At 39.8% G+C, this 13,180-nt stretch overlaps 1 protein-coding gene across 1 annotated transcript; it reads right to left on the bottom strand.

Moving 5' to 3' along the window:
* Positions 1 to 11,438: 11,438 nt before the first annotated feature.
* LOC109236894 lies at positions 11,439 to 12,764 on the bottom strand. Its single transcript, XM_019403135.1, has 2 exons — positions 12,280 to 12,764; positions 11,439 to 12,156 (listed from the first exon to the last, which is right to left on the bottom strand). The coding sequence occupies exons 1-2, from the start codon at positions 12,762 to 12,764 to the stop codon at positions 11,439 to 11,441; spliced, it is 1,203 nt and encodes a 400-aa protein (XP_019258680.1).
* Positions 12,765 to 13,180: the final 416 nt, after the last annotated feature.

The following is a 13,180-nucleotide window of genomic DNA, read 5'->3' as shown; positions in this document are numbered from 1 at the left end:
AGTGACATTGAAATTATATCCACCAAATCTCGCCTTCAAACTTCCATCATCATCTCGTGCCCCGCGTATGTTTCGAACATATGCAAACCTCGATGAGGAGCCTGACTCCTTGTTTCTTGATTTTTGATCATATCGCTGATTATCCTGTTTTATTCGTGAATCTTTTCCTGCAGGACCCATATAAGGATCGTACCTATTTTTACCTGATCTTTTTTCAGCTTCGGATCTTCTTGAACTGCTTCTGTCTTCATGCTGAAATCGAGGCACGGTATCTTCTTCGATTCGCAACTTCGTACTGTACCTGTTATACACATCATTCCACGTAGTTGCAGGGAACTCTCGAAGGCTTTCTTTAAGTCTTCTCGTGGCTTCAGAACTTTTAACATTCAGATTGCTCGCAAAAGCTATTGCAGCCCAATTATCTGGTACGCGGGGTAAAGTCATTCGTTCGCGTTGGAACCTATCAACAAAATCTCTGAGCAACTCTGTATCCCCTTGTTTGATTTTAAAGATGTCCTCCATTCTTTTTTCAACCTTTTGTGCTCCTGAGTGCGCCTTAATGAAAGAATCTGCAAGCTCAGCAAAAGAGTTTATAGAGTTTTCAGGCAAAAGAGAATACCAGGTTAGTGCACCCTTGGTGAGTGTTTTACCAAATTTCTTGACCAACACGGACTCAATCTCCTGCTTAGTTAAATCATTTCCTTTGACCCCTGTAGTAAATGCCGTCACATGGTCACGTGGATCGGTTGTGCCGTCAATAAATTTTGAAAATGTCCGGGCATATTTAAAATCTTTTTAAAGGGTTGAGAAGGGGAGGCTAGCATCTGTCGTTTCCAAGGGTTGTATGTGAAATATTTGATACCAGCATGTACTATTCCTTTGACTGTATTGGGGGAACTCCAGGGATTTGCTCGATGCGTTCGTTTTGTTCTTTGAGCTGTGTCTGCAAAGTTAGTACCAAATTGTGTAAATAAGAATTATTTGTATTACCTGGATTCATTTCTCGTGGTTCAATGAGGGTTCCTTCGTTTGAATTAACAAGGCCAGAACGAGGATTCTCCAGCGTATTGTTTATTAGGCGAAGGTGTGGACGGCGGCAGCAGGTAACCGGTTAATAGCGCTTGAAGAGCTTGGTTAACCCGTGCATCAATTATTCTTTGCAGAGCTTGTTCTGGTCCTCAAAATGTTTTCTGATTGGCTCCTGCTCATCAGAATGTATTTAGGAAGTGCCTTCACGAGATTGACGTGGTGAATTTTTGAAGGGCAGGAGACAGCCGCGTTAAAGTTCTGCAAATCTCCTTGATCTTGATGCATTTGATGTCCAGCGATTCCCCAAGGTTGTTTTCACTGTTTATTATTGTCATGTGACAGATGATGATAACAACAGATAAAAATGTAACTTAAAAAAAGATAGATTATCAGATTCCCGGTAACGACAACCAATTTGTTTCGCCTAAGAAGTAAATTTTTTGGATAATGTAGAAATTGGAGATAGAATTGGAGTATGAAAAAATCGGGTTTACTGATAATCAAGCGAGACCAAAATAATACATAGGCTTTCTGAGAATAATAATAATAAAGCAGTAAGCAAAAAGTTCTTATTTTAGTATGAGGTAAGTCATGTCCTTTTCCAATACAATTTCCTCCTTTTATAGTTGATTCTAGGTAAAGGAAATAAATCTAAGCTTTAATGAGACAATTATAGACAATAAATGACATTAAATGAGCCGTTACCACAATCATTCCTATTAAATACCAATTTTCTAAACGTATCAGGTATTTAATACTGAATTTGGACTCCTTTTTGTCTTCAGATTCATGTCTTCAATGCCTTTCGACCCGCTGGCTTTAAATGACTTCGAATTGGTTCGAGACTCGTGTCTAAACCGCTTCTCGTGCCTATTTCATTTCTTCTTCCCGTACCTGTTATTTCCCGTACCTTTTTCCCAACTGTTACGCTTTGACCACTTGTCCAGTCCACGTGTCATGCCACGTCATCTTCAATATAAATTCAACTTTTTTCCCAATACAAAGAGATTAAATACCAAATATGAAAAACTTGTAACATGCCGTGCATATCTTGAAAAGCTCATTGAACAATTCAAGAAAATAAATTTCTCTCCATAATTCAAAGAAAAAATAAGATGGCCAAAACTGGAGTAGTCTTCCAGCACACCGACATCTATGCCTTCGAAAAATATCTTGAGGGCCTTGTCTGCAGCCCGTGACGCCTCGGTTGCTTTTTCTGTTACGGCACGAGCCTTATCTAAAAGAGGCTCAACGTGAGATGCTGACTCCGGGACGTCAATGACGTCGGCAGCTTCTTTCGAATTCGGAGTAGCTTCTAGAGAATCAGTGGACACATGTTCCTCCTTGAACTCCCGAGCTAAAGAGGATTTAACCTTATGATCACCCCCATCCGGGGCTCCCAGTTCTTGCGCACCGTCGATCGGCTCGTGGACGACGAACTCCATGCTATCATCCTCGGGGTAGTGCCTTAGCCGATAGAGAGATTCATGGTCCGGGACACCAGCATGAGTACTTTTCTTGGTACTCTTTTTGACCCTGACTACAATCCTCTTCTTCTTAGCCTCGATGAGAGTGTTCGAGGAGTCAAGAAGCCTTTTCTTCTTTCATATATTCTCCTCCTTCTTCGCAGCAGCTTCGGCAATAGGTTGTACCGAAGCGGAGGGTTTTTCAGATGGGGATGAGACCATGACCTCTGTAGTTGTCCGAAGTCTGGTAGGCTTGGGCAAACTTGTGAAAAGAAAGGACTTAGTCAGAATGACGATGAAATGAAAATGACTTAGAGGAAAATTCAACCAGGAGAAGAGGTACACTCACTATAACGATCCGACCGGTTATTTTGCTTTCTAGAACCACTTTCTCTTAAATAAGACTTCCCGTATGTGATTTTACTATTTTATCACTTGCGAGGATGGTTAGTTTGGGATTTGGAAGGGTTCGAGTTGAAATAGGAACACTTGGTTCCTTAAGGTTGGCTAAAAAGGCTAAGTTTGACTTCGGTCACTGTTTTGAGTAAACAACCCCGGAATCAGGATTTGACGTTGCCAATATGTTTGTATAATGATTTTGGACATGGGCGTATGTTCAGATCGGGTTTTGGATGACCCATAAGAGTTTCAGCGCCTAATAGTGAAAGTTGGCTCTTTGAAGATTTTAAAGTTCTTTAAATTTGGTTTGGAGTAGGTTTTGGTGTTATCGATGTCCAATTGAGATTCCGAGATCGGGAATAGTTCGTATGGTAATTGACTTGCACGCAAAATGTAGTATCATTTCGAGTAGTTTAATTCTGATTCGGCGCGTTCGGAGCGATTTGAAAACTTGAAGTTCATAACTTGATTCAATTTGGTTTTGGGGTGTGATTCATGGTTTTGTTCTTATTTTACGTGTTTCGAGTGTTCGAGCAGGTCGGTATTACGTTTATAGACTTGTTGGTTCATTTGGATGGGGATCCGAGTGGCTCGGTTGTGTTTCGGACCACCGGGAGCTGAGTTGGAAAATCAGATTTCCAGTTCTGGTTTCCTTCTTCGCGAACGCGGTTGGACCCACGTGTTCACGAAGGAGGATTTTGGGCAGTGGTCGTTTTTCTCTTCTCGTTCGCGGTCAGGCCTCCACGTTTGCGAAGCTTGGTGATCCTAGGCCTACGCGTTCGCGAAGCCCCTCTCGCATTCCCGTAGAGGAAAGGGGCCGGGGAGGGGTAAGTGTTCATTTCCCTTCGCGTTCGCGATGGTGCAGTCGCGTTCGCGTTGCCAAGGATGGCAAGCCTTCTCGATCTTGAGACTGCCCTCACGCTTGCGATGAAGGGATTTCCCGCAGGTGAAAATTTGCCTTCGCGAACGCGAGGCTTCTTCCGCGTTCGCGAAGGAGGGGGTGCAGCTGGGTAGTACCTCATTTTAAAAATGGGACTTTGGCCATTTCTTCTCATTTTTCATACTCTTGGGCGATTTTGGGTGTTCCAAGGAGGGGTATTTCAACCTACCACTTTGAGGTGAGCGATTTCTACACCATGCGAGTTAAATACAAAATTTAGGGTAGATTTTAACATGTAAATTAGTGAAAATTGTGGGTTTAGATGAAAAACCTAGGTTTTGATAAAAAAAAGGATTTGACCATGAAAATGATTATGGAATGGGGTGAAAATTATATATTTGAGTTCGTGAGGCTATGGATAACATTTATTGTCAAGCCCCAAACCTGAAGAGGCGTGGCCGTCACCCGGTGCCATACTCGGCCTGAGCGTACCACTCTGTAACTGTGAATTCTAGAGGGGTAACCCTCAACTTAGGCGGATGAGGCCATATTCTGAATCGTCTGAAAATAACGCCTCTCTCATCTATGGGGTAAACATACCAAAAAGCTGATATATATAACTATGCACGCCGATGAAGCCGCCATTTAAATCTATTGATATATGAAATATAAAGGACTCGTCTAAAGCCTTTAGAGATAACTGAACTGTACCATAGTCGGGATAGGCACTTGACCTACCCATCAAACCTATATATATAAAATGGATTCCAAGGTCTAGATTTGGTAACTCCGAGGAAGTGGAGCTTACCAACCAAGCTAATATTTTACTCTGTCTGCTGGGAGGGTCTGCCAAACCATCATTGAGGACCTGCAGGCATGAAATGCAGCGTCCCTGGCAAAAGGGACGTCAGTATGAAATAATATACCGAGTATGTAAGGAAATAGAAATAACTGAAAGCTGAAACTTAACTGATAATATAATAACTGAAAGTAACTGGGAGTCAAAAATAATCTGAAGATATGCTTACCTACTGATACTGACTAAACTCTCTCAATATAGAAAGTAAAATAGATGTCCGGCCTTATAAGGCTCGGTATGTGCAGCTGATCTGCCGTAGTAGGATCGATCATAGGTGCTCGGCCATACTAGGCTTTATAACTTGGCCATTCTGGGCTCGCTTATAGGCTCTCTACCACAGTAGGCTAGGTATATAACTCACCATCTGATCTGAGGTTGCCCAATAGGAGCCTGCCCATTGATTATAGCTCGATGGTGGTGAAAATAGTGTAATTCTTTATATGTATAGACTCTCTGCTCTCTTGGCTGAGAGAAGACAAAACTAAACTAAATATGAAGTCTCGATAAGGGAGAATGTTGTAGCTTATGAGACTAGGAAAATGTAGGAAAATTCAGGAATATGAACTTCTCTTTATGTCTCGTTATCAAACACATGTAGTTACTGGATCATGCCAAAATGAAAGAAAGGTTTAGCCTTATCATACCTTAACTCTAATTAAGTCGTTAATACCTTCCAAGCAATCCTTCACACAACTCAACTCAATCTACCACATCATAAGGAGATTCAAAATCAGTGTTGAGTAAAGGCTAAGTTCGCAACTTAAACTAGTAGCTCGTTTACGTAAATTTGGGCAGCATTTCCCCTGTAACAAGGCCCTCCTCCAATACAATATACTAACAACACCTAGAACAAAACAATAACAATATAACTCACGATTTTTATACTCACCGGGGTCTAATAATCAGACTCCTAATTCATTTAGCTGATGTAACTCTATAGTTTCCTCTTCTATCTCAGACATTAAGTAAGCTTAATTTATCTTCTGAACTGCGGCTCAGGGTATTAGTTATTACTTTAGCCCCTCGTGGACGCTATGAAACACCCATGATATAACCTTCTAGCGATTCAAGCTTTTGTCTGTGACGTGGACTCAATTCTTTCTCTTAATTTATGCTGGAATCTCCTATAGCTGTATCATTGTCAGCATATATGCTGCATGTATAACACTTCGAAATCTTAAGTGTGTTCATAACGTAACTAACTGTGGGTCATTGATCGAATAATTCCTTTCGCGCCTTCTCAGCCTTCTTTAAAAAGTAAACAATTACTTTTCCTGGTCGTTCTGCCACTTGTTGCATGAATACTTGACTTATCTTAGTGCCCATGCCTATTGGAATTTCGTGCAACTCATATGATCTCGAATATTACTTTGGATTTGACTTCCTGTTCCTTAGTCATGATAGGTGCCACTTTCTTATGGAGTGCATACAATATTATAGTGAGACTGCAGTTACAAGACCATTTCTTCTTTAGGTCACTATGCTTATGTTGAAGCCTTCTTCCTTATTTCCTCAGCTATTTTTTCGTTGCAGTGCTTAGGGAAGACCCTCTGACTCTTGTAAAGATGCAAGCTTATTGAATTGTATACCCCACCGAATTTCTGATGTTCTTACTCGCCTATCATTATCCTTAGTTACTTACATCCGCGCCCTTGTGCTCGAAGGGTTTCTTGTGAATTGAAGTTTCTGTTGTCTCCCTAGTGGCACTCTCTTTTATTTTCGTAACACTTATATTGTACCTTCTACTACCCCAACACTTATCTGTATATTTCTTGAGGATTACTATGTCGTATTTGAGAGACTGAATTTCCTATGCTAGGTTTCACTACATATATCTTGCATGATCTACTTATTTATTTGAGACCACTTGTCTAGCCATAACCAAGCTCTTTCTGAATCAACTACTAACTACTCGTCAGTCCATGCTCATATTTGTATTCTGTGTATCCTCTCTTGGGTTATGTCTTTTGTCTTAACTTACCTTTTGCACTTGCTCCTAATGTATCCAATGTTCATTCACACATATTTATCAATAACGTCTAGTGTGGGAACCCTTACTGCATCTCCCAATATCGTGCTTGAATAATGTTCTGGAGTCGTAACATATCTATAGGATCTGAATAAATGCAATCTCATTCCTTTTGCCTTTTTACCACATTCTTTCTTTACTATTCCATAGTTACTTGAACTACATATTCTGACTTACTACCATATCACACCGTCTTCCCCCCTTTAGGGGAGTACTAGCATTTAATGTTATGAAGACTTACCTATATATGTTTTACCTCATCATCTTTGGCGTCATTTCACGTCTTCGCTGACTCTTACTCACCTTTCGGTAACCCTTCTTTATCAGGGATAACTGAATTCCTTATGCATGAGTGTGACACCTAGTGTAACTGGCACACTTCGTCCCTTCAGCGTAACTTTGCTCAATGTTTTTGCTTTGGCGGAGTGTCTTCCTGAATGACCTTTAAAAGTTATTCTTATGTTGTCAATTTTATTATTGCTAGAATGCGATCTTTGAAATTCTCTTGTTGTCGACTATTATGACATCATTCGATCCATAATTGATGTTCAGTTTATCTTGTTTACTAGCCCATACTGATTTCTCTTCCTCCGGGGGTCTAAATTTTGTTCTAGTAATCACGTTAGACTCACATACTCTTTTCACGAAATGAGGATATGACTTTTGGCCTATACTCTTTTATTGTCTCAAGGCCTGTCACCTTTTGTCTTTTCCTTCAGTTGACTATAGACTCTGTCATCATATCATATTGTGATTTACCGTTACTGCTCTTTTTATCACATCTTACTCGTAATACTTCATTTACTCTCTTCTTATTCTCCTGCTAATATCCCTGTTCATTACCTTATTCTGAAAACTCCAACAAAACATTTTTTTAGTTTTAGCTCCCCTTGCTCTATCCACCGCTCTTCGGGTCGCCTAGCATTCTGTCTTTACTAGGGACGGGAGCCATACGAAGGTAAATATTTATCCCTTCTAGGATTCCACTGCCTATCTTCTGAAATTTTTTCGGACATTCTAGTATTCATGTCTAACTGTTCTATTCTAGAGTGCACCACCTGGGTGTCTCACAAGGAGATCTATTACCACGTTTGCACTATCCTTCAAAAATTTTATCTAATGATCACAATCCATCCACCATTTTGGGTTACTCTAGCCCCAGCTGGATCCTGATTGCCCCATCTTTCTCTTAAACACTAAATGTTAGCTCCCACAGGCCATAGCTAAGATGGGTGTGGCCAATTGTACATTCTTCTGTTACTATTGATGGTAACTCAAATACTTATATTTTTCTGCTTGAATTTTAAAAACTAATAATCTTCACTAACTGGGTACCTCGCACCCTTCTCCACCTTGCTTCTATTATCCGTTGAAACTTATACTTTTACCTTCTAATACTCCCATGGCCTGCTATTAGCGGGGTTTACTAGATATTCCGATCTTAAGGTCTTAAGTAGGAAATTCGCACATCCGATATGCACGATCTGATAGGGCCTCAAATTGGGCCACATTATCAAGAATTCTCTCTCTACAAGTGCCCTAACCTGCTGCTGTAGTTGCCCTCTGGCTAGCTATAATTTTTCAAATTGCAAGCATCTCTATAATTAACAAACATGAGTCTTGGCTCGAACTCTTATGACTCAGGTCTATAGCATGATGTGGATTTGAAAGAAGGGTAACATACCCCTAAATGCCTTGTAGATTCTTATTTATATAATGTGGTGCACAACACATCTATAAACAAGATTATACTAGACACGACTTGTAGACTTCCTAGGACATAACTGCTCTGATACCAAGTTTGTCACGCCCCAAACCTATATATATAAAATGGGTTCCAAGGTTTGGATCTGGTAACTCCGAGGAAATGGAGCTTAACAACCAAGCTAATGTTTGACTCTGTCTGCTGGGAGGGTCTGCCCAACTATCAATGAGGACCTGCAGGCATGAAATGCAACGTCCCCGGCAGAAAGGACGTCAGTACGAAATAATGTACCGAGCATGTAAGGCAACAAAATAACTGAAAGTTGAAAGTAAACTAATAAGATAATAACTGAAAGTAACTAGGAGTCAAAGATAATTTGAATATATGCTTACTTGCTGATACTGACTCAACTCTATCAATATAGTAAGTAAAATGGTTGTCCGACCTTAGAAGGCTCGGTATATGTAATATCTGCCGTAGTAGGCTCACTCATAGGCGCTCGGACATACTAGGCACTGTATTTCGGCCATTATGGGCTCTCTCATAGGCTCTCCGCCATAGTAGACTAGGTATATAACTCACCATCTGATTAGAGGTTTCCCAATAGGGGCCTGCCCATCGATTATAGCTCGATGGTGGTCAAAATACTGTAATACTGTATATATATAGAATCTCTGCTCTCTTGGCTGACAGAAGACAAAACTAAACTAAATGCGAAGTCTCGACAAGGGAGAATGTTGTAACTTATGAAACTAGAAAAATGTACGAAAATTCAGGAATATGAAATTCTCTTTATGTCTCGTTATCAAACACATGTAGTTACTGGATCATGCCAAAATAAAAGAAAGGTTTAGCCTTAACATACCTTAACTCTGTTAAGTCCTTAATACCTTCCAAGCAATTCTTCAAACTTTTTTTTGAGTTAAAATTATATTCTATTAATACTCAAAAAATGTTACAATTTGGTTCCTAGTAGCAGCTTTGACTCGCTACTACCCCTTTACATCACTTTACTATGACATGGAAATCAGTGTGTCTAACTAACTATAACTACCAATACAGACACTAGTATCTCATCTATATCTTTCTATTTCTATCTATACAATTGTTCTTCATGGAATCCAATCCAGTTTCTGCAGCAGCTCTCTCCATTTCCAGTTATGCTCCCCTCGAATATGTATATGCAGAACTATTTCCTTGTAGATTTGATGTTCAGCGTATTTGCCATCCCCAAATCTGCCTCTGTTCCTTTCTCTTCATATCATTGCAACTGTCGTGGAAAAAACACAACATGTGATGCTATTAATACCTGCCCTGCTTTTTGCCTTCTTGGTGATCCATTTCAATTCACATTCCCAGTCTCCTATATTTCTTTTATGTCCCAGCCACATGGACAGATTAGACCACAATATCTTTGTTATTGGACACTCAAAAAATAGATGGTTGAATGTCTCTATACTGTGCTTACAGAAAACACAGTCTGTTCGCACAGTAATACCAATTTTCAGCAATCTATCCACTGTGGCTAGCCTCTTCTGCATTGCAAGCCACAGGATGAATCTGTACCTCAGATGTACACTTGTATGCATCATTAAGCCCTTCCATTCTACTTTGCAATACTCTGGGATCAGCTTCAAGTACATCTGCTTGATTTGAAACTTCCCATTCTTGCATAGACTCTTTAGCCTTTCATGCATGGTCCCTTGGAGTTGCTGATGCTTCATAACCACTTCCCTGCTATCCATTATCTTCCTTATTACCCAGGCTGCTGCCTTAGGAGTAGGCATTGTGTCCAGATCCTTCTTCTTTATATAGAAACTATGACCTTCGAATCTATAGGCAGTCCTTATTTCTAGTTAGATCCCATAAGTGCTTAGTAACTGCTGCTTTGTTCCATACTTTGATATCCAGTATGATTATGCCTCCAGCTGCCACTGGTTTGCATATATTCTCCCAAGCTACTAGTGCCTTCTTTGAGATAGCTACACTGCCTGTCCATAAAAATGTCCTGCAAATAGTTTCAATCAATTTCAGCACCTTTTTTGGGATAATGAACACCTGAGCCCAGTAAGTCTGTAAACCAAAAATGACTGCCTTTATCAATTGACACCTTCCTGCATAGGATGCTTTGCTGACCAACAGGTAACCTTTGTTGTTATCTTCTCAACTAGAGGAAAGTACTGATCAATAGTTAGTTTTTTTGAGTCTAACAGAATGCCCAAGTATCTAAAGGCAGTTTTCCTTCACTAAAACCCAATGTTTGTAGTATTTCTTCTCTAGCCTTCTGATCTATCCCAGCCATGCATATAGCACTCTTACTTGCATTTTCCTGTAATCCAGAAGCCTGTGAAAACCTAAAGAAAGCATTGTTTAGAATCCTTATGGACTCCATATCAGCTCGACAGTACATTAGCAAATCATCAGCAAAGCACACATGTGTGCTGTTCAGCTTTCTACACTTTGGATGGAAGTTAAAATCCCTATTTTTATGCAAGTGTTTTAGTTCTCTACTCAGATACTCCATGGCAATAACAAATAAGTAAGGAGACATAGGATCTCCTTGTCTAATCCCTCTCTTCCCCTTAAAAGGTTTAGTCAATCCTCCATTTAGCACCAATGAATATGACATAGTAGTAACACAAGTCATTATTCATTGTACCAATTCGAAAGGGAATCCAAGGTCTATCAGCATTTGCTTGAGAAAACTCCATTCCAGAGTGTCATAAGCTTTCCTTAGATCCACTTTCAGCACACATCTGGGAGAGACTCCTTTCCTAGCATATCCTTTAAATAGCTCATGGCTTAGCAAACTATTGTCCACTATACCCCTTCCTTCAATAAAAGCTGATTTGACTGGTCAATCAGTCCATCAAGCACACCTTTTATCCTCCTTGTGATGACTTTTGAAATGATCTTGTACAATGTAGTGCAACAAGTAATTGGCCTATAGTCTTTGACTGTTGCTGGTGATTTCACTTTAGGGACCAATGTAATAGCTGTTGTATTTACCATACTAGGTAATCTGTTTGTACTGAAAAAATCCTTAGCAGCTTCAATGATATCCTTCTTCACTATCTCCCAGTTCCTTGTAAAGAACTCCACAGAAAATCTATCAACCCCTGTGCTTTGTCTTTAGGCATATCCTCAACTGCTTCAGTGATCTCCTCCATTGTCACCATTTGAATCAATGTTCTTTGCTGATCCACAGTTAAGCATGGTCCTTCCTTTATTACAATTGTATTTGCACGAGGTAATTCACCAGCACACTCTCCCATTAAGGATTGAAATACAGTTATGAATTCCTTTTCAACAAGTCTGGCTTCTGTTAGCTTCACACCTGTATCTGTATAAATGGTAGTTATACTGTTTTGGCTGGCTCTTATCTTCCATTGTGCATGAAAATATTTTGTATTTGCATCACCACACTCAATCCAGCATGCCTTTGATTTTTGCGTCAGAACTTGCTCCTCCACAGTGCTCCATTTTTCTTTTTCACCTAACACTTCTTTCTCTTCATTTATAAGGGACTGTGCCAAAGTATTCTGCCTCATTTGACTTTGCATAATATCTAATTTCTCTCTTGCCTGCTCAAGTTTTTGCTTGTATGAAGCCATATAAGCATTTATCCCCTTAAGTTGCTTTTTTAGATTCTTCAATTTGCACCAAATCTGCTGCATAGGTGCTCCTTCATGCTCCTCATCCCATACCTGCTGAATTACAGTCTGAAACTGTGGATGGTCCATAACATTTGTGTATAGTCTAAATGGTTTAGGATGTAGTAATTTCTGGCTGCCACATTTTATAAGAATAGGAGAATGATCAGATACTGATGGATTCATATAATCTACTTCCACCTGCCCATACTGCTGAATCCATTAATAATTTCCTAGTGGCCAATCTATCTTGCTATACACTCTATTCCCAGTTCCTTGTTTATTTGTCCAAGTATAATGCCACCCCTTATCCCTCAGTGGGGTGAGTTGCAAATCATCACTCATCCCTTTAAATCCCTGTACTTCAGCAACAGTTACAGGAGATCTTATTCTATCTTCAGAGGATAGAACATTATTAAAGTCACTGCTCAGCAACCATGTCTGCTGACTTGCAATTTTAATCTGCCTGAGGTCCCTCCATAAACTCTCCCTCTTGTGTCCATCATTTTGAGCATAAATGACACTAAGCTGGGCCAAAAAATAAGTTCTATGATCTTTAATACTACAGTGGATGAATTGATCAGTCATGTGACTCACTATCACTTGAACAGGACTTCTCCAAAGTAACCAGATTCCCCCATTTACAGCATATGAGTAATTACAACACCCATTCCATCCTGTAGCTATATTTTTTTGGATTTTCTTTGCTTTATGCTCCTTTACTCTAGTTTCTATGCATCCCATAATATCTACTTTATTAGTAGCAAAAAGAGTTTTGACCTCTTTTTGCTTATGGGCTTGATTTAGCCCCCTAATATTCCAAGTAACAATGATTATTTGAATATTAGAGGGTCTGGTGGTCCTGGATCAATTTGTTGACCACTACTACGTTCATCTTTATTCACATTTACACTTTTGCTCTTTCCAGTCTATTTTCCCATCTCTGCATCTTTACAGACAGTCCCATGTATATCATTTCCTTTTGACGCATAAGCAATCTGTTGTGCATTTTCCTTACTATCATTTACGTTTTCTACACAGCCTCTCTCTTGTATTTCTTCCTGTACTGTCATTTCACCTTTCTTCGGATCTGCACTCACTTGAGGTTGTTTGACCAGCCAGGCTTGCTTCACATTCTTCTCCTGCTTCTTTCCTCTTTT

This window comes from Nicotiana attenuata, unplaced genomic scaffold, assembly GCF_001879085.1.
Source record: "Nicotiana attenuata strain UT unplaced genomic scaffold, NIATTr2, whole genome shotgun sequence".
Lineage (NCBI taxonomy): Eukaryota > Viridiplantae > Streptophyta > Magnoliopsida > Solanales > Solanaceae > Nicotiana > Nicotiana attenuata.
Note: the sequence above shows the minus strand (reverse complement) of the source record. Positions and strands in the feature narration are given on the sequence as shown.